The 24,965-nt window shown below is 49.9% G+C and overlaps 1 protein-coding gene across 1 annotated transcript in view; it reads right to left on the bottom strand.

Moving 5' to 3' along the window:
* The window catches only part of INSC (INSC spindle orientation adaptor protein), a 159,355-nt gene that overhangs the window by 67,675 nt on the left and 66,715 nt on the right, over positions 1-24,965 (bottom strand). Inside the window, exons 7-8 of the mRNA XM_019801014.2 lie at positions 21,058-21,171; positions 15,105-15,230 (exon numbers count right to left, since the gene is read on the bottom strand). Coding sequence (XP_019656573.2) covers positions 15,105-15,230; positions 21,058-21,171 — 240 coding nt within the window. The remainder of the gene's footprint in view (positions 1-15,104; positions 15,231-21,057; positions 21,172-24,965) is intronic.

The raw sequence follows: 24,965 nt of genomic DNA, 5'->3' as shown, positions 1-24,965 counted from the left end.
CAGGACTGTTGTAAAATCCCCAGGACTCAGCCTTTTGGGGGGTATGCAGGGTTTCCCCAGCTCGACCTGAAATGGTGGAGACAAATGGGCCAGGAGGAGGAAAGGGAAGCAAACCCAGGCTGGGCGCTCTGTCTGCGCAAGCACCGCACAGCGAGCCCCGCCCACACTCTCGCAAGGCCTCATCACGGCAGCTCCACCAAGGAGTTGTCCTCACGTTAGAAAGAGGAAACCAAGGTTCAGAGAGGAGTGACTTGCTCCCGAGCCCTCCATCAGCCTCGCTAAACCCTAGAGCCCTCCCCCTTAGGGATGCCAGTCCACCTTCCCCGGCCAGTCCTCCAGGAAGGCTGCCTTGACCAGTCCAGGCAGGCTGGGCCTTCTGGCCATCCAGACTGAGTTGGGCCCATCTGATCTCATTGGTCTGTGAGGCTCTGGGGCCCTCACTCCCTCCTGGGCCCTTGTTTTCTTCCTCCAGTCTTCTCCAAGGTGGGGTCCAGAGAACACTGTCTCTTCTTCCAGGCTCACCCAGGTCACTGAATATAGAGCTCCTGAAAGACTATAGCTCCACTACCAACTGGCCAGCTGTGGAGACCTCTGCCTTTGCTGAGGCCACTTTCCCTTGGCCTGCCTGGGCGCTCCTCCTTGGCCTTCTGACCCCAGCTCTACTGCCTCCTTATTGCTGCCTTCACCAGCACCCCAGGCAGAGGTGGTGCCACTGGCCTGTGGCCTCTGATGGCCATGGGACAGCCTCTTCCCACTGTCTGAACTTCTGGGCTTCTCCCCAGCCACCCCCAGTGGGAGACAGGGAACATAGCTGTTGGTCTCTCTTCTCCAGAGCCCAGCACAGAGTCTGGGGAATAAGGGGCGACTGTCTGCCAAGGACGGAAGGGAAGTAGGAGAGAATTCCTGAAACTCACTGGTTTAGGGGAAACACAATGCAGGGGAGGCTGTGGCCAGGATGAACCAGATCTCTGAAAAGAAAGGATAGATTCTTGAAAGGCCCTTCAGACACCTCTGGAGAGGTCTTTGCTGTGTTTTGACATCTCGCCTCTCCAGCCCTCTTCAGGGAGTGTCCAAGTCCGGCCGCTGCCCAAGCCAACACCCCGAGCCTGGCTCCCAAGAAGCCGTTCCTCTGCGGTCCCCGCCTCAGAACCAGCCAGCCTTGGTTCTAAAGCTCTCCAGTTCTGAGCACTTTCCTCATCTTTAACATGGAAAGGATGCGAGGACTCGTGCTCCAGCCCCACGCAGCTTCTCCATACTGTGCACCGAGCAGCCTCTCCCACCGTGCCAGACCCTCTCCCGCCAGGGCAGCACTCCCCCATCCACCTGACGGGAATCTTCCCCAGGCCAGGTCAAAACTCGGGCCATTAGCTTGCTACCTGCCACAATCCTAATAGCTACCATTTGTCGGCACCTCGTGTGACAGCACCCTGTTACTGCACATCTAGTCTCCTCTGATGGTCCTCGGGGTGGATTTCATCATGCCCACTTCACCGAGGACACTGCATCTCTGGGAAGGTAAGTCAAGTCCTCAGGGAAAGGTGCCCAAGGTCATCGTGGAGAAGCCTGGACTCCAAACCAGGAGAGCCTGGCCATCAGAGGCCACAGCTTCCCCACCGTGCTGGGAGGCTTCTCAGCACATGGGCCAGGAGGGAACGGATGAGTAGCATGATTGCTGGGTGACAGACTGAGCGAATGAATGAAGGAGTGAGCGGATGGCCTGGCCGAATGATGGAAAGGAGGAGGACACCGATGCCAAAGTGACCTCACAGAGTGAACGAATGAACCATGACTGAATCTAGGACCACACGGATGCCCCAAGCCGGACAGAACTCAGGCATCACACAGCAGTGTGTCTGGTGCTCTGGCTAGACCCACGCCTCTGACACTGGGTCCGGGCATGATTTAACGGACCTCTCCAGGGTCGGAGGGAAGTGGGGGAGCTGCATGACAAAGATGAATTTCACCAAATCCAGCACATTTCTCACTGCCAATTAATTAAGTGAGCCTCAGTGAGGAGCCCAGGCCAGTAAATCAGCAGAAAGCTGGGACTTTGACATTATCTGACTAGTGCATGAATTGGGCCTTGTGAGTGGGTGGCTGGCAAGAGCCCCTGGGCACCACACTCCCCTGTTATGCTGTGGTTTCTACAACCCAGACTGTCTCTGGGCTTTTCCGCCCTCCACTCTGAACACTAACAATGCCTCTGGAGGCCAGCAATCAGCAGTCCAGTATCACAGTGGGGCAGGTGTGGGCAGGACCTGGCGGCGGGGGGAGGCGGGGGGCATGGCAGGGGTGAGAGAGACCCTGAGCCCTTCCTGGGTCTAGAATGTCTCTCAACTTTGGAAGCAGCATGCTATGAGGAAAAGAACGTGGATGTTGGCCTCACAGCGTCAGATTTGAGTCCTGGATTCACGTAATGGTTCACAGCCCAGGCTGGCTTGGGCTGGGCAGAGCCACGATGACATGACGGCTGGACCACTCATTAGCTGCGTGCTCTTGAGCAAGGTGCTTCCTTCTCGGAGGCTCCCATCCTTCTATAAACAAGGAGGATAATCACAGCACCAGAGGAGTAACGATTACATGACACAGTGAAAAGAAGGGCTTAGCGAAGTGCTTGCCCAAAGCAAAGATCCGCTGTTAGTTACTGTCCTGTTCATCATTGTCACAACAATCTTATTACCTGTTAGAACAGAGGTCAATACACATTTTCTGCCGAGGGCCAGATAGGAAATGGTTTTGGCTCTGAGGGCCGTATGGCCTCTTACAATCACTCAACTCTGGCTGTTGTAGCACAAAAGTAGACCGTCAACACCTGAACGAAGGAGCCAGCTCCACTACAACTTTCTGGGTCAAAACCTTGAATTTGAATTTCACAGAATTTTCACGAGCCACAAAATGTTATTTTTCCGCCTATTTTTTTAACCATTTAAAAAATGGGGGGGGGAAGAGCTCTCCGCTCACAGGCTGTACTGAAACAGACAGCAGGCTGAATGTGACCCACAGGCCATGGCTCGTGCCCCCCTGCACTAGAATGGAAGCTCCATGAGGACGGGGGGGTCTGTCTCTAAACACTGCTAAATTCTCAGTACCTAGAACAGTGCCTGGCAAAGAGCAGTCAATAAATATTTGCTGCATGAATGAATTACATGATGACTATTTTTGGTGACAAGTCATTTCAGCTCTCCGGGCCTTGGTTTCTTCATCTGTGCAATGGGGACGTTTGCATTTTCAGGCAAGCATCAGATGTCATTCTAAATCCTCAGGAGCCAGTAGGCAAGCACGATGGCTGTAGCATGTAGTTGCTGTTCTTACCACCAGGGGGCTCTTCTCAGGTTGGTCACCCTCCCGCTCCGTGCCTGGCACAGTGGTGTTTCAGGACTCTTAGTGGGTGGAAAGTAATCTGCCCTGGGCAAGGGGNACCTCCTTTGCTATTTCAAACAAGAATTTTTTTATTAAAAGCTAAGTGTCAAAATGGATAAAACAAATATTAATATGTAATAGGGAATGGGACAATGGATGAAAGGGATTATATAACCAGTTTGGCAAGCAAGTCAGTGAGGTAGAGAGAGGTGAGTTATTGCAGCGGAGAGAAATCCGACATTTTACTGACAAAAAATAATTTCCCTGTCCAGCAGATGATTTTCTTTAAAGTGGATTGTCAGACATGCTCTGAAGGCATTTGGGGATAGAAGCAGTGGAGTTTGAGAGAAGGTTTCAAAAGGCTAGCAAGAACAAGTTCACTTCCCTTTGGGTTAGGGTTAGCAGGCCGGGCCGATGTAAAATATCAAGTTTTCAGCAAAGCACTCCTGGGCAAGCACGGGTAGGAATCGTACCAAAAGTGCTTCTAGATCAGTGGTTCTTAGCTTGTTCTGAGGTGATTAGAATCATCTGGGAAAGTTTTAAAATACTAATGCCTGGGCTTCACCACCAGAAAATCTGATTTAATTGATCTGGAGTGGAGTCTTGATATCATATTTTTAAAGACTCCTCAACTAATTCCAAAGGGGATCCTAGGTTGAGCACTACTGTTCCAGAGGTGCCTATGGTATGGTAGCAGCTGCACAATCTTAGGAGAGAGGAAAGTCTGGCTTCACAATTCAGCTGCATTACTTGCTGACTTGGTGAAATGAGCAGGTTACTCACCTTCTCTGAGCCTGTTATCTAATTCTTAAAATGATAATGTTATCACGGTTAATAATGAAGGAATTCCCCCCAAATCAGCAACAAGACAGATATCCATTACCACCATCCTATTTCACATTTTACAGTGGCTCTAGCCAATGAAATAAGACAAGAAAAAGAAATACAAAGGTAAAATCGTCAGAAAAGAGGAAGCAGAACTGTCATAATCTACTGATCACATAATTGTGTACACAATCTGTACACAATCCAAATTTGTATAAAATCCAAAAGAGTCTACACATCATTATATTCAAAATTGTATTTTCTATGTGTCAGCAACAATTAGAAAATAAGAATTTTAAGATAGCACTTAGCATAAAACTTACCCAGAAATAAGTCTTTAAAAGATGTGCAAGATGTTGACACTGAAAACTCAAAACATAGCTAAGAGAAATTAAAGGCAGTCTGTATAAATAGAGGTATACTACATTTATTGATTGGAACACCCTATACTGTGTAAGATGTCAATTATCCCAAAATTTCTTTATAAATTTAAAGAAATCTGAATCAAAATCTTCTCAGGTGTTTCTGTGGAAATTAACAAGTGGATTCTAAAATATATAGAGAGGGGCAAAGAACCTAGAATTACCAAGATAATCTTAAAGAACAAAGTTAGAGGATTTATACTACCAAATGTCAAAATTTGTTATAGACTATAGGGACTCAAACAGTGTCATATTGGCACAAGGATGGACAAAAGACTAATGGAATAGAAAAAAGGAAAAAAACCTCCAGAAACAGACTCACGCATATATCATCAGTTTACTAACAACAAAAACACCTCTTTAATTAAGTGGTGAAAGATGGTCTTTTTGGTAAACAGCGCTGGCTCAACCAGATATCATCTGAAAAACACTGAACCTCGAATACGATTAAAAAAATTAATTTGAAATAGATCATAGACCTAAATGTGGAGTGTAAAACAATAAAGCTCCTAGAAGAAAATACAGGGTCCCTTTCTGATTTGGGGGTAAACAAGCATTTCTTCATGGAGACAAGAACCACCAACTATAAAAGAACAGATCCATCAACTGGACTTCATCGAAGTGAAGCATTTCTGTTCATCAGAAGACACCATCAAGAGAATGAAAAAGCAGACCACAGGCTGAGAACATACATTCTCAACACATACACCTGACAAAGGATTCATACATAGAATATATTTTTCCAAGTTTATAATTCAATAACAAAAAGACAAAGAAGTCATTTTCTTTTAAATGGGCAAAAGTCTCAGACATTTCACAAAATAGCCAAAGGGTCAATAAGGATACGGGGAAAATGCTCAAAACCATTGCTCATCAGGAGAATGAAAGTGAAACCATCCTGCGAGATCACGCCATGCCTGAGCAGGTCACAATCTGGGCACTGCAGGTCCGGCTAAGTTGCGAACTGCTTCACCCCTCTGAAGAGGCCCAGAGGAGAATGAAACACTCCTTTGGAAACTTTGTGTTGTTCCTTCTCTGTGGGCATGTTGAACCATCTCCCCTCCCTCCCTCATGCTTCCTTAAGCCCATTTCTCTTTCTCATCCCTCTTCCCTCTCCCCCTTGCTCTCTGTCTCTGCGTGGGACCACAGACCCCGTCACCTGCGGGNGGTCACAATCTGGGCACTGCAGGTCCGGCTAAGTTGCGAACTGCTTCACCCCTCTGAAGAGGCCCAGAGGAGAATGAAACACTCCTTTGGAAACTTTGTGTTGTTCCTTCTCTGTGGGCATGTTGAACCATCTCCCCTCCCTCCCTCATGCTTCCTTAAGCCCATTTCTCTTTCTCATCCCTCTTCCCTCGGGGTCAGACGCTGGTGCTGGCTCTATGCGGTGAAAGCGGGCCCTCTCTCCAGGCCCGGCTGTTCCCAGGAAGTGGGGCCTCCCTAGTCCAGTCTGCCCCACACCTACACCTTCTGCGGTCCCCTCAGCCTCCTCACTGTCTCCCCTTCCTGCCCAGCAACTTCCTTTCCCCGCTCACCTCCAGACCAGCACCTGCCCCCACTGCTTCAGAAGCCAAAGGGGAAGGCAGTGTGGGTGGTGCAGACGCCCCGACACCTTGTCCGGTGTCCCCAGGAGCCCCTGCCTCCCAGTGGCCCAGCTTCCCATCGCCCCAGCACTGGCGTCAAGTTTACATCGGACTTCTTGTTTATTTTCTGCTCTCACCAGATTGCTTGGGGGACAGGTGGGAAATGCACTTCCCCGAGCCCGCGGCGCCCCAGCCCACCACAAACATGCACAGAAGCGCAGGCCTCCATCTGTAAACTCACAGGGGAGGCAGGCACCCTGGCAACTCCTCAAGGAACGCCACCCCCTCAACACGCAACCAACCCCGGAGAGGCCCCAGAATTCCCAGCCTGGCCGGCTCCCCGCTTCGGACTTTTGCTTATCACATTTGTCTTCCAAAATTATTTCATAGGTCACACAGTCCCAGCGGAACACACACACCTCCCTCCGTCAAACAAGAAAACTGAGGTTCGTGGGGATTAGAAAACTTGCTTGTGGGTCCTCAGCAAACCAGTGGCAAAGGAAGGGCTGGCCCGGGTTCTTCCCACTAACCCCCAACTGGGTGACAGGGTCTGTTTGGGAACCCAAGAACGTGGGCTCAGGGCCAGAGGAGTGAGAGGGAGGGGAGTGGAAGCTGGAACAAATTACTAGGGATAGATGGTATAAAAGCCGGCTCAGGGAAAATCCCATATGAAGATTTTGGGGCATTCTGTCCTTACTGAAGGGACACTTCAATGTCTGCACTCCCCCCTCCTACCCCACACCTGGGCCTGAAGCAGCTCACAGAGGCCCAGTGAGGTCACATGACCTACACTCCCGCCTCAGGCCTGCTGCTCACAGTGGGAATGTGGGGTTGCACATCACGTCCCTTCTCTGGGCCTCTACCCTCTCATCTGCAATGGGGAAGGATGCCCCAGAACTCCTTCATGGGCAAGCTTTGTTCACCTGGTGTGCCAGCCGGTTCCCTGAGGGGCCGAGGTGTGGGCGATATGGTGTCTGCTGGTAGGAAGCTGGGGCCGCGTTCCGAGGCCAGGCGGTGTAGGAAGCTGCTCCCAGAACAGCAGCGAGTACAGCGTGAGCGCCAGGAGGGAGGAGCACAGGCAGGAAGGCTGACCAGAGAAGGGCATCGGAGCCCTTTCAGCAAGTGCGCATGAGACACCCGCCCGGGGCCACGCCAGCCTCAGCAGGTGCGCCAAGGCAAGGAAGGCCTGGAGAGCAGAGGACTGGTGGGAAAAAAACCTCACATTGATGGCGCATGGACTCATTCCGTCCTCTCAGCCTGCAAGGCAGGAACTGTCACTCCACTTTACGTATGACAAGACCAGGGCCTAGAGAGCTGCAAGGTCAGCACCTCCTAAGAGCTGAAACGGGACACAGAACCCAGACCTGCTCACCAAAGGGGCACCTCTGTGCCAGGCGAGGGGTTCGGGGTCCAGTGAGAATTGGGAGGCTTAGGAAGGGTTCTGGCAGGCAGACACGTTAGATTACAAGATGTATCCACATCCTCCTCCTGGAGGGAGCTGGGTTGGTAGGAGGAAGCTCGCGTTGCCTTGAATTTGGAAGTTTCCCTTCCCCCTCCGCACCTCCTCTCCCCCCAACGCACGACATACACAGTCCCAGATCAGTGTTTCGGACCCTGAGCCCACCAGCCTCCTCAGCTCCAGAAGACAGCGTCAGGCGGGGTGACAGGGCTGCCGCTGCCGCTCTTATCCACCAGGGGTCGCTGCCGCACAGCGCACGGGGACTTAAGGAGGCCCCGACCGAGCGCAGCCTGTCTCCGCCGCCGCCGCAGCACTTTGTTCAGGCGGCCAGGGGGCTCCGTGCCTTGTCCAAACTCAGGCTGTGCCTTGCCGTGAGCTGCAGCCCCCCAAACCATCAGGACCTTCCTTCGGTCTGAACAATACTGGCCTGTCATCTCAGCGTGAACTCTTGTGGGAGGCTAGCAGGGAGGTGGGACAGTGTGCCTAATTTTGTTCTTGCCTCTCTGCTTCCTGACCTCCTTCAAGTCGCCTCACCCCTACTCTCAAGGTGGAGGAGACAACCTTGGGAGACTTGGAACTCAGAGAAGGAAATGAACCACACCCCCTCTAGACAGCCCCCTTGCAGGGATGGGGAAAGTGACCGTGGCAGTCCCCATCCCTGTCTACCTGTCAGTCACAGCATGGACAGCTGACCGGGCACCCTGGGGTTCTTTGCACTGTTCCAGCCCATTTCCAAGACAGGTGAAGGCCTGCACCTGGGGGCAGGAGGGGTGGGTTGAGCCCCAGGTTGAGAGGTATCTGGGATCTCCATTCAGAGGCATTCCCTCTCTCTCCCTCGCTCTAGCAGCTACTCCTGGATAAAGAAGGGGCTGCACATTAAATTAAGCAAAGATTGCTTGTCCCACTCACCCCACCCAACCTCACAGACATACTGAAACTGACTCTATCAAGATAGAGTAGCTGCCTTGCCTTGCACACCACACCCTTTCCAGCTAATGAGAGTATGTAAGGAAGGCTGTAGCAAACAGAACCTATAGCTGGGAGCAAAAGAATGGGATTCGCAGCCCAGGCTCTGCCTCCCCCACTGTCTCTATGCCTTCCAGCATCAACTCTCCCCCCTGTAAAATGGGTGTGACCATTTCTCTCTGCCCTCCTTATAATGTGATTGTGAGAATCAAATGAACAAAATAAAAGAAAAACTGGCTTTTTTGTGAATATTATCTACTTATGACCATCTGCAACCCTGCGGGGAAGAAGCAGTAGAGAGAAAGTCCTGGGACACGGCAGCTAGAGGAGCAGGACCTCCCCCACCTCGCACCTTGCCCCCTGCTCCCTCCTGCCAAGGGTCTCTGGGATTTAAATAGCTGGATCCCGGTTCCCGCTGCCTCCAGCGTAGCCCTTCAGATGTCAGAGCATCTCAATCCCAACAAGCTGGCCCAGGAGACAGGGGAGGGTTGGAGGAGCTGCGTGGAGAGAGGCAGCAGTTTTCCCATCCTCACCACTGATGATTTTCTTCTTGTACTTGAAATTGAGCTCTCATTCCCTTCCCCCTGCTCATCTTTAATTTCTCTCCATCTTTAATTTCTCCATCGATTTTCATTAAACTCTCCCTTTGGCTCCAGCACAGAGTGAACTCCTTATTTGAAAAAATAAAACAAGAGGGAGGGGGGTGGGAATAAAAGGAAGCTCTTTTGAAAGAAAGATGGTCTCCGGTCTCAAGGCTGGAAGAGGCACTTCCTAGAACTGTTTTGGAGGTTGTCTAAGCCTGTCTAGGCACTGGGCTTTGAGTGCCCCCCACCTCCCCCACTTATGGCCCTAGACCCATAGGTTCCTGCCAATCAGATCCCCAGCCCCCTGCCTGGACCACAGCCCCAGTCTCGCTTGAGCCCCAGCCCCCTGCAACCCCATCCTGGCCCCTGGCCCTGTCCAACCCCAGCTCCTGCACCAACGGTGCCCTGACCTTCCTCTCACCACACGGAACATCTGGAACTCTGCCAGGACTGTTGTAAAATCCCCAGGACTCAGCCTTTTGGGGGGTATGCAGGGTTTCCCCAGCTCGACCTGAAATGGTGGAGACAAATGGGCCAGGAGGAGGAAAGGGAAGCAAACCCAGGCTGGGCGCTCTGTCTGCGCAAGCACCGCACAGCGAGCCCCGCCCACACTCTCGCAAGGCCTCATCACGGCAGCTCCACCAAGGAGTTGTCCTCACGTTAGAAAGAGGAAACCAAGGTTCAGAGAGGAGTGACTTGCTCCCGAGCCCTCCATCAGCCTCGCTAAACCCTAGAGCCCTCCCCCTTAGGGATGCCAGTCCACCTTCCCCGGCCAGTCCTCCAGGAAGGCTGCCTTGACCAGTCCAGGCAGGCTGGGCCTTCTGGCCATCCAGACTGAGTTGGGCCCATCTGATCTCATTGGTCTGTGAGGCTCTGGGGCCCTCACTCCCTCCTGGGCCCTTGTTTTCTTCCTCCAGTCTTCTCCAAGGTGGGGTCCAGAGAACACTGTCTCTTCTTCCAGGCTCACCCAGGTCACTGAATATAGAGCTCCTGAAAGACTATAGCTCCACTACCAACTGGCCAGCTGTGGAGACCTCTGCCTTTGCTGAGGCCACTTTCCCTTGGCCTGCCTGGGCGCTCCTCCTTGGCCTTCTGACCCCAGCTCTACTGCCTCCTTATTGCTGCCTTCACCAGCACCCCAGGCAGAGGTGGTGCCACTGGCCTGTGGCCTCTGATGGCCATGGGACAGCCTCTTCCCACTGTCTGAACTTCTGGGCTTCTCCCCAGCCACCCCCAGTGGGAGACAGGGAACATAGCTGTTGGTCTCTCTTCTCCAGAGCCCAGCACAGAGTCTGGGGAATAAGGGGCGACTGTCTGCCAAGGACGGAAGGGAAGTAGGAGAGAATTCCTGAAACTCACTGGTTTAGGGGAAACACAATGCAGGGGAGGCTGTGGCCAGGATGAACCAGATCTCTGAAAAGAAAGGATAGATTCTTGAAAGGCCCTTCAGACACCTCTGGAGAGGTCTTTGCTGTGTTTTGACATCTCGCCTCTCCAGCCCTCTTCAGGGAGTGTCCAAGTCCGGCCGCTGCCCAAGCCAACACCCCGAGCCTGGCTCCCAAGAAGCCGTTCCTCTGCGGTCCCCGCCTCAGAACCAGCCAGCCTTGGTTCTAAAGCTCTCCAGTTCTGAGCACTTTCCTCATCTTTAACATGGAAAGGATGCGAGGACTCGTGCTCCAGCCCCACGCAGCTTCTCCATACTGTGCACCGAGCAGCCTCTCCCACCGTGCCAGACCCTCTCCCGCCAGGGCAGCACTCCCCCATCCACCTGACGGGAATCTTCCCCAGGCCAGGTCAAAACTCGGGCCATTAGCTTGCTACCTGCCACAATCCTAATAGCTACCATTTGTCGGCACCTCGTGTGACAGCACCCTGTTACTGCACATCTAGTCTCCTCTGATGGTCCTCGGGGTGGATTTCATCATGCCCACTTCACCGAGGACACTGCATCTCTGGGAAGGTAAGTCAAGTCCTCAGGGAAAGGTGCCCAAGGTCATCGTGGAGAAGCCTACTCCAAACCAGGAGAGCCTGGCCATCAGAGGCCACAGCTTCCCCACCGTGCTGGGAGGCTTCTCAGCACATGGGCCAGGAGGGAACGGATGAGTAGCATGATTGCTGGGTGACAGACTGAGCGAATGAATGAAGGAGTGAGCGGATGGCCTGGCCGAATGATGGAAAGGAGGAGGACACCGATGCCAAAGTGACCTCACAGAGTGAACGAATGAACCATGACTGAATCTAGGACCACACGGATGCCCCAAGCCCGACAGAACTCAGGCATCACACAGCAGTGTGTCTGGTGCTCTGGCTAGACCCACGCCTCTGACACTGGGTCCGGGCATGATTTAACGGACCTCTCCAGGGTCGGAGGGAAGTGGGGGAGCTGCATGACAAAGATGAATTTCACCAAATCCAGCACATTTCTCACTGCCAATTAATTAAGTGAGCCTCAGTGAGGAGCCCAGGCCAGTAAATCAGCAGAAAGCTGGGACTTTGACATTATCTGACTAGTGCATGAATTGGGCCTTGTGAGTGGGTGGCTGGCAAGAGCCCCTGGGCACCACACTCCCCTGTTATGCTGTGGTTTCTACAACCCAGACTGTCTCTGGGCTTTTCCGCCCTCCACTCTGAACACTAACAATGCCTCTGGAGGCCAGCAATCAGCAGTCCAGTATCACAGTGGGGCAGGTGTGGGCAGGACCTGGCGGCGGGGGGAGGCGGGGGGCATGGCAGGGGTGAGAGAGACCCTGAGCCCTTCCTGGGTCTAGAATGTCTCTCAACTTTGGAAGCAGCATGCTATGAGGAAAAGAACGTGGATGTTGGCCTCACAGCGTCAGATTTGAGTCCTGGATTCACGTAATGGTTCACAGCCCAGGCTGGCTTGGGCTGGGCAGAGCCACGATGACATGACGGCTGGACCACTCATTAGCTGCGTGCTCTTGAGCAAGGTGCTTCCTTCTCGGAGGCTCCCATCCTTCTATAAACAAGGAGGATAATCACAGCACCAGAGGAGTAACGATTACATGACACAGTGAAAAGAAGGGCTTAGCGAAGTGCTTGCCCAAAGCAAAGATCCGCTGTTAGTTACTGTCCTGTTCATCATTGTCACAACAATCTTATTACCTGTTAGAACAGAGGTCAATACACATTTTCTGCCGAGGGCCAGATAGGAAATGGTTTTGGCTCTGAGGGCCCTTTGGCCTCTTACAATCACTCAACTCTGGCTGTTGTAGCACAAAAGTAGACCGTCAACACCTGAACGAAGGAGCCAGCTCCACTACAACTTTCTGGGTCAAAACCTTGAATTTGAATTTCACAGAATTTTCACGAGCCACAAAATGTTATTTTTCCGCCTATTTTTTTAACCATTTAAAAAATGGGGGGGGGGAAGAGCTCTCCGCTCACAGGCTGTACTGAAACAGACAGCAGGCTGAATGTGACCCACAGGCCATGGCTCGTGCCCCCCTGCACTAGAATGGAAGCTCCATGAGGACGGGGGGGTCTGTCTCTAAACACTGCTAAATTCTCAGTACCTAGAACAGTGCCTGGCAAAGAGCAGTCAATAAATATTTGCTGCATGAATGAATTACATGATGACTATTTTTGGTGACAAGTCATTTCAGCTCTCCGGGCCTTGGTTTCTTCATCTGTGCAATGGGGACGTTTGCATTTTCAGGCAAGCATCAGATGTCATTCTAAATCCTCAGGAGCCAGTAGGCAAGCACGATGGCTGTAGCATGTAGTTGCTGTTCTTACCACCAGGGGGCTCTTCTCAGGTTGGTCACCCTCCCGCTCCGTGCCTGGCACAGTGGTGTTTCAGGACTCTTAGTGGGTGGAAAGTAATCTGCCCTGGGCAAGGGGAATGCCCAGTTAGGACTACCTTCTCCTGCACCATTCGGGGGTGGGGGAGGTTAGCACATTGACCAGGAGCAGCAAGGAGACCCTAGGTTTAGCTGCAAGGACTTTTTTGGCACTCTGAGAGAATCTATAAAACCAGCAGGCCGGTGAGGGAGCCTGGGCATCAGACGCAGGCAGACGGGGTCCAAATTCTGACTCTCGAATGTACTTTGTGATTTTAGGCAAGTCACTGAAACTGCCTGAGACTCCGCTTCCTGTCTTTAAGACGGAGATGTAAAGAGCATTCACCTCCCCGGGTTCTAGTGAGTTAAGAAGGTATGTGTGTTGGGGGCTAGGTCAGCACAGGCCCCAGGCGGCCCATCTGGCCCAGGAAAGGTGCACTCACGCCTTCCGGCCTCAGAGCAGCAGCAGGAAGGTGGAAGGAAAAATCGCCTCTCGACTCCCCAGTTACACAGGTTTTCAGCTCTAAACAAAAAAGCTCTGCTGTTTTTCTTCCCCGGATTAAAAATTTACTGCTGCTCTGCAAACTCTCCGCAGCCAAGAAATCCACTGCTTTTGGAGGGCTGGCGATTCCAGTCCCTTCTATTTTTTCCTGTTCTTCCCACTAACCAGCATGAAAAAAGATGAAAAACAAACCCAGTTTGGCCATGTTTCCACTGTCCCAGGAAGAGGATTTTATGGGAGAAGAGAAGATTATTCAGCACATAGAGCTGGAGACGTCCAGTGCGTTTACCTGGGGGAGTCTGTTTTGTCGCACACACCCCCACCCTTCCTCCGTCCATTCTGCTCTCTGTGTAAGCACTCCTGTGCAAAGGACTCCGCCCCTGCAGGAAGGGAAGACTCTGCCCAGAGGGCCAGAGGGTGGGCCCTAGCTCTTCCGCCATCTTGCTTGTGACCCCAGACAAATTACTTCCCCATTTTGACCCACAGCCTTGTCTTCTATAAAATGAGCAGAATCCCCATCCATCGTCCATCCTTGGCTAAAAGCGTCTCTGAGCCCATGATCCCTGTCCCGTAGCCTGAGCAGATTTGGAAAGAGGTAAGCAGAACATGAGATAACCATCTGACTAGCAGTCCAGACCAAAGTGAAGAAGCTGGTAGGGTGTGGGTTTTCTGGGAGCCCGGACCAGACTGGGGGACAAGGGTACAGAGGGAGGGGAACATTTTGTTTGTCCCATCCCCATACAGACCAGACTCAAGGCATCTACCCCCCAATTCTGAGAGTACCACAACTGTCACCAGACTATTCCTGGCCTTTGAACCACTCCTCCATAAAATTGTTCAATATCTTTCCTTGAAACTTGGTTGAGACATCTCCAAATGTCAGCCCCAGCCTCCCCAACCCTCCTGGCTAAAGTTCCTGAGGGCCCATCTGCAGGCCGCAGAGCCACTCAGTCCTGGGTGGCAAAGAGCAACCTCAGCTCTGCAACCTGGGGAGAGTGGGGGGGGGCGGGGCAGCAGCTGGAATTAGTCACATTGCCCCGAGTGGGCCTGGGACTGAGGTACCTGGGCCTACCAGATCACTCCCTTCCCTCCAGCCCTGCCCCCCCCCATGCCCTGTGGACCCAACACACGCTTGGACTTCAGCTTCCGTTTCCCCACTCCCTCTGTCTTGGTGGAGCCCCACCTGCTTTGCCCAGGCCAAGGCACATGCTTCTCTTGCCTACTCAGCCCCCCAGGGAGCGGGATCCTCCTCCTTCCACTGGGGTCCTGCCATGAGTGAAGGACCAAAAGCCCTGACATTTGACACCACTCTGCACCCTACTTGTCTGCCTCCTGCTGTGTTCCGCCCACTGCACTGTTGGCCCCTCCACCCCGGAAGTGCTGAGTGCCCCTTTGAGCCCTGCCCTCCCTGGCCAGACTCCTCAATCCCTGTCCTCTTCATTAACTCCCATAGTCAAGATCCCAGCAGCCCTATTGGAGGGATGCCTGGGAAAAAGAGGTTTTCGGAGAACAGGTGGTCACCAGATCAATTGAGCCCCCCGCTGCCCCCCCACCCCAACTCAGGTACCTCTTGGCCCACCCAGCCAGCCAGCTGCTCTCTCACCTTCTCCAGCTGGTGGACACCCTCTTCCACACAGCAGATGGACGCCAGCGTGCGCAGCGCCTGGGGGTACAAGCACCGGAAACTGTCCTGGCGGCAGACCTTGAAGAGTGCTACGACCCCGCCCTCCTGCCAAGAGAAAGAGAATGTCACGTGACCTCCCTGGGTCAGGATTCCTGGGGCTGATTCGAGAATAACAGGCATCCCTCACTCAGCTGCGATGCCTTTGGGTCTGGAGGGCAGCTGAATATGCCACCCCAAAATATGTCACTGGGGTGTAAAGATTATTTTGAGCTGAAGGTAATTGGGAAGAAGCAGATACCAGAGATCTCTGGCCTCCCCTGTGTGCCTAAAAGGAGGACATACATTTACAGAGATACCCCCTTCCCTGCTCTCCTAGGAAGGAGAAAAGTTAATCACCAGGACAACTTCAGACCCTTACAGCACGGAGGTGGCCCCAGGGGAACCCTTACAACAAACCTGACTAACCATCCTTCACCCACGATTAGTTTTCCATAGATCTGCCTTCTCACGATCTGCCTCCCCTAGAGATTCAAAGTTCTTCTCAGGTTTCCTGTTCTTTGTTTTGTTACTTTCCCTAAAATTGTTCTTTTGCTAAAATGCTATGTAAGTGCAAGTTCTAACCAACCCTCTGACTCATCTCTGAGAGCTCACTGTGTAATCATAACGCTAAGAAACTTTTGTTTTTCTCTTGTTAATCTGTCTTTTGTCAGCCCAATTTACAGGGAACCAGCCAGGGAACCTAAGAAGATGGTAGAAAGAAAAGAATGCTTCCTCCCCTACAGTCCCCCCTCCCCACGCACACACTTTCATGCTCAAATGCATGCTGCAATGAAATGCCCCCTCCACAAGTACTATCACTCTTGATAGTCCAAATTGGAGGTGGGACTCCCCAAATGCTTCTGGGGCCGGGGTATCAGGGGCTAGGGCAGACATATTTGAGAGGGCCAGGCTCAACACCATTCGGCACTGCTCCCACACAGCTGGCAGCGCCCTCTCGGCAGCCTGCCGTGCAACGAGCCTGGAGTCATCAGAAATAGATTCTAGAAGCAAGTCTGAGGCAGGTGGAGGGAACTGAAGCCTAGGGGGCCAGTGCTGGTTCCCCCTCCACCAGAAACCACGATGACGCCTCAGACCCTCCCATCCACCATGGCAGGCATACAAAAAAAGGGGTCTTATTTATATCAATACTAGAATCTCTTCTCATTTTGTGAGGGAAAAAATGCCAAGTCCCGATGGGTGAAATAATTCACCCAAATCTCCACATCCTTGTTTTCCCTTCTTCACTCTAGTTTGTAAAAGAAAAGAAAAAAAAGAAACACCTTCAGGAGCAATCACCCTAGCTGAGTGCGGACGTGTTCCTCTTTTCTGACAGCTGGTCCTGGAAACACCTTTCACAGGGGGAGACTTCACAGCAGTCTGGGAGGACTTCTGGGAAGAAGCCCAGGGTGAGTCACTCATCTTAATGGTCATATTTATTCTATAAAAATCACTGAAGCCCCCCAGGCTCTCAGAGCAAAGTGAGGGAGCCAACAGATCACAAAGCAGACCCACAGGGCACCCAGGAAACTGGTGGTAACGCCACCGTGGATGTCCAAAGCATGAGACGCTGGACACCCCACACCTGCCTTTGCCCTCTTCCCTCCCTCTGCCCTCCCCTGACAGCTGCAAGGGTGCCTGGGGGTGGCAGCAGGAAAGAATGTGTGAAGACTGTCTGTCGGGAACTTGGTCCTATGGGGCACTCGCCTTTAACCTCACCCCTCCTGGCTGTAACTGAACCTGTTGCACTCTGTTCCCCAAACTGGAAAAAAAAAAAAAAAGTCACCGACGAAGAAGGTGAGTCCAGCAAAAATACCATTCCCTGTCAGATTTTTGTGACCTCTTTCAACAAACAATATACCTCGCACCAGGCACCGTTTCATGTTCTGTGGACACAGCTGTGACTGACAGTGCAGATAATGAGCGAGCAACTGGAAGGAGCGGCGGCAGTGACCACGACGGCTCGGCACAGGCTCGCGGAAACAAGTCCTCCCGAATCTTCCTTACCTGGCACCCCTCAAAACTCAGCTCAGCAGCCCTTTTCATTCTGAGAGTTCTGCTGCTTATCACAGCAGGAACCAAGATGAGTTCGTCATTTCTGACATTTTATAATCAGCTGAGAGTGATCCTTAACTTTCGTCTTCCCACTTCATAGTTCATTTGGTGGGGAAAGGGCATATTGTATACAGCTGGTAAATGCATTCATGCAGCCAAAAACTATTAATGGTGCATTATACGCCAGACGCCATGCTAAGCACTGAACAAGACTGCCTCGGGCCCGGTCCATATTCAACTCATGGTCCGACAACCCATGAGTCATGGGATGGCAGATGATTTTTAAAGTAGGAAGAAATCCGGATAGGGGTCCAATGAAATGAGGGGGTGCAGAGTTACAGGAACACAGAGCAGGAACTGCTAACATAATCTGAGAGGGGACTGTGAAAGGGTCAAAGAGAAGCACTCTGATTGTAAATGCATGGCACGACTCTGATAAAGACAGACTAGTGCGTGACAAGACACCCCCTCTCTTACTCCTTGCTCCGCAACCATTTATCCCTGCCTTCCTACTTTCTAATGGTCTCTGAGACAGCTGATGAGGGTTCCACATAAAGACCTGACTCAGACAGTCACTGAAGTAAAGTCAAATTGCTTCTTAAAGTGAGAAGAAAAGAAACAGGAGTCCTAAGGTCTCCCTAGCCAGCCCTGCTGGTTATTAATGACCTCCCCCACCTATAAATATGTGTTTATATGTGTAGTATATATATTTTTATATGCGTGTGTTTATATTTAATCATATGTAGTAGAAATATTATTTACATGTACGATGATAGAGATGATAGAGAGAGAGATACATAGATATGGTAGGTAAACGAGTAGGTAGGTATCTACATCTGGAGCAGACAACAAAGCAGTGGTACCAAAGAACGCCAGACTGAGAGCCAGGATCAACATGGCAGGCTTCCTGGCTCGGGAGGCACTGAACCCAGCATAACTATATTTAAGCCTCCGTACCCATTTGCATTGGATTCTCATTACGTTGTTTCCCAAGCCTGTGAAAAATAGCTTTCTTTGCACTTTTAGCTACTGCCAAAGCTAAAAGGAGGAAATCCTAAACCCAGACGGAAGGGACTCTGGTTCAAATTCTGGCTTTGCTGCTGGTTAACTTTGACTAAAAATGGGGTCACAGCAGCTACACAACCAAGCTATCAGGGGAACAACTGAGTTAATAATGTATGTGTAAGGGCCCAGCACCCAGCTCAGTCTGTGGAAAGCTTCCTGGTTAGAAGAGTATCTCAAACCCTCCTAAAAGGTATCCCAAGAGTTGGGATATGTGGGAGGAGGAAGGGGGCTCAGAGAAAGTGAGATGGTTTAGTTGTGTGGACCACCCCAAAGCCCCCAGGGGACCCAGGGCAGCACCCACCGTAAAGCAGAGCCAGGAATCAGCCAAGCTAGCAGAACTGCACTGTCGGCTAGAGCTTGTTGAATTTTATAGAAAGCTATGGGCTCAAAGCCAAAGTGTATCATGGTACGTATTATTCAGGCCGACTTGGGATAAGCCATCATAAAGCTAAGGAGACCACTTGTGGGGTGTAGGCTAGTGGTGCGGGGAGTAACAGAGGAGCAGGATAGGGGATAATTTTAACAAAGCACAGGGGAGTTTGCTCTGCTCTGCACTCAGGAAGGGATGGGGCTTACCACTACCATCACAGGGAGGACTGGGTTTGTTCTTGGCCTTCAAAGGAACTCAAGGGGCTGAGAGGACAGACCTCAGACAGGCTGCCCAAAGCATTTTCTGGAGGCAGCTCAGATGGATGAAGTGCCCAAAGACAGACCACACTGGGCCCCAAGGAGGTGGGTGAGGAGGGCCACTGCGAGCAGCTGTCCCACATTTGTCACAATGTTGGGCACACGGAACGAGCATCAGCAGTAAGGATGCTGTGTAGAAGGGACTCCCAGCTCCTGCGTCACCGTCAGGAACCCAGACACAGGGATTCCACTGAAGAAACCATTCTCACCATCTTCCAGGCTGGAAAGATGGGAGTCATCCCTGAATCTTCTCTTCACTTCAGCCTTCCGTCTCCTCTCTCTCAAGGGCTGGAGACAGAAGATTGAGATTTAGATTTTGGAGTCAGTAGATCTGGTTAAAATACCAGCTTTGCACTTAATGCCCATGACTTTGGACAAGTTATTTACCTTCTCTCTGAGCCCCTGTCCCCTCATCTTAACAATGGTAATTATAATTATGACACATCAGAAGATCATTGGGAGGACCAGATGAGATAATAAATGAAAAGCTTAGCGCAGTGCTTGGTGAAAAGAAAGGATGCAGCAAATAATGAAGGTTGTAGAAGGGGGGAGAAGGGCAAAAGGAGGAAGAGGAGGAGAAGAAGGAGAAAGAGGAGAAGGGGCTGCTAAGAGGCAGCTCAGAATAGTAAGCAAGAGCATAGCCTTGGTCCAAGCAGGCAGTTTCAAATTCCAGCTCACCCGCTTACTAGCTGTGTGACATTTAAAGCTCCCTAGTGATTCTAATATGCATCAGGGTTGAGAACTTCTGAGTCACTCTTTGGCCCAAGAATCTAAAGGGCCAGGATGGAACCAGAAGTCACGACTGTGGGCTTTAGGATCATGAGCTCTGATTTAAAGAGACTTGGGTTCTAATTCTGACTCCACTCTTTATCAGTTGTGTGACCTTGAGTAAGACCCCTAAACCATTTCCTCAATTATAGATGAGAACAACATAATACCTACTTCCTAGGATGTTTTTATAATTTAGAGGGAATAACGTCTGTAAGGCATTAAGCACGCTGGACAGCAACACTCAAGTGTTATCTATTGCTGTTGTATATAATTTACTTCTCCCCTAAGCAGAGTTGACAAGCATTTACCCTCCTCTTCCAGATTTCTTTAAGTGCTTAGATGAATGCTTCTGAGAGTGGCCATGAGTCAGAATTACCTGTAGGGATTGTTAAAATGTAGTCTCAGTAAATTTAGGTGGGGCGAAAAGTATCTGTGTTTTCCAAAACTCCCTGAGGGATTGTGACACACAGTGAGGACGGGGAACCACTGAGCTGGAGCATCTGCCCGTAACTGCCATCTTAAGTCTACTGAAAGACAAACTTCACTTCCAATTAGATCACTGCTTCTATCTCCATGGCAATGTCATTTCTCAAGTTAAAAAAAATAGTAAAAACAAAACAAGATCCTAGTGAGATCCTAGGGTTATCAATTGCCTGTATTTGCCTTAAGTGTTTGGACCCCAAGTGTAGGGGCAAATTAACCATGAAGCTAGCGAATTAAAACTTCCACTGTGGGATGCCTGGGTGGCTCAGTTGGTTAAGCATCAGACTCCTGATTTTGGTTCTGATCATGCTCTCAGGGTCATGGGGTTGAGTCCCACGATGGGCTTCTGCCCCTCCCCACTGTGCTCTCTCTCTAAAATAAATAAATCAATCTTTAAAGAAAACCTTCCATTGTAATCGATGAAAACCACTGTCCTCCTCAATTCTGTCTTCTCCTCATGTAGTATTGCAGTGGCTGCAAGTATTTTGGGGATCCATCGAGAACCTGAGTTAGGGGATATGTTTTGTTTGGGTTTGGTGGGATATGTAGAGATGAGCAAGGAGGGTTGATATTTCTAACAGATACCACATGAAGAGAATTATACAGACTCTGGGGGCACCAGCTTTTCTCTCAAGTGGGAACTGAAATCAGAGGGCCTAGCCACTATTAAAAATGGAGACATCAAGACCCAAAGAGGGGAGGTGACTCTTCCAAGACCACACAGCAAACAAATGTTAGAGCCAAGACAGACTTCCTGAGCCAGCTATTCCCACCAAACTAGGTTCCTCCCACTCTCCCCAGGCCTGTCACTTTGGCCACTAACCATGAAGCTCACCTTGGCTATGATGCGGCATAAGGGAGCACCCTCCTGGGTCAGGCTGAACAGGTTCCCTGTGGTGGATTCCGTGGTGTAGATATTGTCTGAGGCATTGATTTTTCTCACCAGTGCCTAAGAAAAGAGAGCAAAGTCTGATGGTTACTCACTCCATCTATCCTCCACTAATCTTCCTTTTTTTTTTTTTAAGATTTTATTTATTTATTTATTCATTCGACAGAGATAGAGACAGCCAGCGAAAGAGGGAACACAAGCAGGGGGAGTGGGAGAGGAAGAAGCAGGCTCCTAGCAGAGGAGCCTGATGTGGGGCTCGATCCCACAACGCCGGATCACGCCCTGAGCAGAAGGCAGACGCTTAACTGCTGTGCCACCCAGGCGCCCCTCCACTAATCTTCCTTAATGGAATACCAGTGGGTCCATGCTCCTAGAAGCCCCCTGTAATCTATAAACCTACCCCATCCACAGTCCCACTATGGAGGTGATGAGGTATTCTAGCTTTGGGAAAGACATGAGTCTGCATGGGGTCCAAACTATTTTTTAGAAATCTGGGATAATTTCAATCTCCTGGGACATGGACAACTAATGTGTCCTGTTCCAATTGATCAGAAAATCAGATCTCAGTACTGATGGTCTCAACAAGTACTGCTTTGTTGTTCTACTGGCTTCAAATGAGAACAGAAACTAGCAGTTAAATGAGCCATCAAGTTGAAAACCAATGAGTTGCTACAGCTATGACCGAGAATTGGTTCATCTGCCAATGGCAAACTCCGGCTGGGTAATGGGTTCAGGGGTCGAGGCAAGAGAAGTAGTCCACAGTAGCTCACTGCTCAGGGGACATCTGCATTGTGTGCATAGCCAGGCCGAAACAGCAACGCGGGGAGCCCTATCAGAGAGTGGGTAACTCGGCAATGTCTCAGACTGCTCGAGGCTGAGGGAGCTAAGACTCACAGTGAGAAGGTTGGAAATGACTGAACATAGGACCCAGGGAGAACCAGGAAGAAAAGCGAATGGAAAATTCATCAACAAATGAGACATAAAGATTAGTTTAGCTTATTTCTGGGAAAAAGCTTTTTCACATATCTTGAAACTACTTCATAATCAGCCATTTACTTTGAAGCCTATGATTCATTGATTATAAAGGATTCCTACCTGCTAATTAATTCTAGCTGCTTGAATTTCTCCTGGGAGATGTGGAGATAGTGATTCAGAAGAATCGCCTTGGGGGGCTTCATGCAAGAAAGTTAACACCCCCAGACCTGCTGCTCTGGGCAGCTACTCCTGCCGGTTCATTTGCTAGGTTATTTCAAAATATCAAAATGGATTTGTTTTTTTATTAAACCTAGCGTTACGGAAAAAAAAAACACTTAAAAGGAAATGAGGTGATGTGAGTTCTCGTGCCACCTTGCCTTTTTAACCCATTGTGTTGATGAGGAAGTGTGTCTGCGGTTGAAAGCAGGGACTCTGGACCAAACTGCCTGGGTGCAAATCCTGGCTTTGCTATCCTGCCCATGTGCCCCAGAGCAAGTAACTTAGCCTTTCCATACTGCAGTTTCCTTATACGTGAAATGAGGGGGAAATAACAGTGTCTATCTCTTATGGTGGCTGTATCCATTTCTTGCGGAAGCCAATATATAGCTCATATATATATAAAGGACTTTATATATAGTATATATTTTAATTATATATATTATAGTAATATATAATATATAAAGGACTTTTTATATAGGACTATATATATAGGACTTCTAAAGGTACTCAGTACATGGAAGCAAAATAAAATTGTTAGCAGTTATTATTTTGTGATCTTGGGCAGTACACATTCTAGGCCTCAGTTTCCCTATCTGTAAAATGATTAAAATTAAGTGGGTTTAAAGCTCCAGGTAAATGACTCTCCTTTTCTTCAAACTCCTGGAATTCTTCACACACACAATATGCTAATCCTCTACGTAAAGCAGTGTAAGATTAAGTGCGTATTTAATCAAACTACATTAAATGTAAAAATTATTCCCTAAGATTTGATAGATGCCTCTTGTAAGAGATTCAACAAAAGGTAAAATTAATGACCAAGATTTGTCACTGCAATTCTCTGTCATGAACGCATTTCTTAGAATCCTCCCCCAGCATACCATAAGCAGTTACATAAGTGACGATAATGTTCGCACGAAAATGCCAATTTCATACACTGGGGTCCTGTATCTAAATCATAATTACTCAGTGTTCTTGATTAGTGTTTGCACTTCAGGCAAATTAGCATGACGTTAAACAATTCAACCCAATGTCTTTTGCAATCATCTACTAACATTAGACCATTTATGCCTGAGAATAATTTCTTGCTAATGCCTATACACACATACACCGTAATTACACCTCAGATCATCTTGGTGAATCAGCTCTCTGACAATGAAAAGTTGTAATCATCCTTTTCACAAAGATAAATTTGGAAAAATATGAGATCAAAGGCTCCACTGAAATCATCAAGGCCCTAAGCATCACAGTATGTCAGAGCCAAAAGGGCTAGTCCAACCCTCACTTCACACTTCAGGAAAATGAGATGCAGAAATCTGACCACGGTCACACACGTGACATGTGGTGGAGTTAGTTGGACCTTAACTCCTGTGACTCCAACTTCCTGTTTTCCAAAGTCAGTGGGTCCAAAGTCGGCAGGACCTCACCTGGACCAGCAAAGATAGAAGTCTCGAGACAAGGAGAACATCCAGCCTCATTAGCAGCTCTCACTGAACTAGAGAGGGGCTCCCCACCCTGGCTCCAGGCATCTACAACCCTCTGCCCTGTGGTAGCTAGAGCTCCTGCTGCTGGGGGGGGGCAGCACTGATGGACAGCCCCCAGTTACTGCCCCTCTGGACCTACCCCTGTGTCTTTGTTGAGGCCATAGCTCCCTGAGCCACTCCCAGCTGTGACTGATCACAGCAGGGACACTACTGCAGTCCATGGCTGTTAGGGGAGACTCCTCTAACAGGTGACTTGGGCCTGAAAATCCATGTCTCTTCTTACTCAAGTCCTCCTTCCTCCTTCCATTTCTGTTTTCAGACCTACAACGTGGTTTTCCATGCCTGCCCCCGCTTCCCCCCTTTTATCCTTGACAGGCATTTATCCCATCTTATCTTGGTGTCAGCTTCAAACTACCACAGTCTCTAAAATCAAGATTTGTCAGGCAATCAAGGAGTGACAAACTGAAGAAGTGTCAAAAATATGCTTCACCCTGAGTCGTGAGAAGAGTGGAGGAAAAGAGACAAAATAAAGGAACAAAGATTGATGAAGCTGAGTGACAGAAATATTGTTTTAAAGACAGAGTAGGCAGAGAGGAAAAAAAAACCAAAACAGAATCTTGAAGACCAGGAGAAAGGGATAAAGAAGAGTTAGGGAGACATACACAATCTAGTTGCTCTAAATAAGGAATCCGAAAAGGAAAAAATATTTTTAATTATCTCTCAATCAGAAAGAGCGACTGCAGCCCAGTGAAATTGATCAGGAGAGGTAAAGTCTCATACATCAGCCTGGAATGAGTTCCTCAGAGGGAGACAGAAAAATACTGTGAAGCCTCTAGCTAAAGCTGCAGATAGAGAATCCATAGCTGGGCATAGTTAGGGCAGCCCAGCCATGCAAAGGGATGACATAAATGTGGACTGATGTGACAGGGTGTGGCAGATTAAACATGTCCACACATTCTTTGCTACTCCTCCCATAGACAGGTGGGCCCTGGTATCCCCTGCCACCACCACCTTTTAAATCTCACTGGCCTCAATGACTTGCTTGACCAAAAAAAAGCCAGCAGTTGGTAGAAATAATGTTCCAGGACCTCCAAGTCTAGGTTACGAGAAACATTGAAGCTGCCCCCCAGATCTCTTGGAACATTCTTTTCAGAGTCCTGAGTTACCATGTAAAAAATT

Source organism: Ailuropoda melanoleuca, chromosome 16 (assembly GCF_002007445.2).
Source record: "Ailuropoda melanoleuca isolate Jingjing chromosome 16, ASM200744v2, whole genome shotgun sequence".
Lineage (NCBI taxonomy): Eukaryota > Metazoa > Chordata > Mammalia > Carnivora > Ursidae > Ailuropoda > Ailuropoda melanoleuca.
Note: the sequence above shows the minus strand (reverse complement) of the source record. Positions and strands in the feature narration are given on the sequence as shown.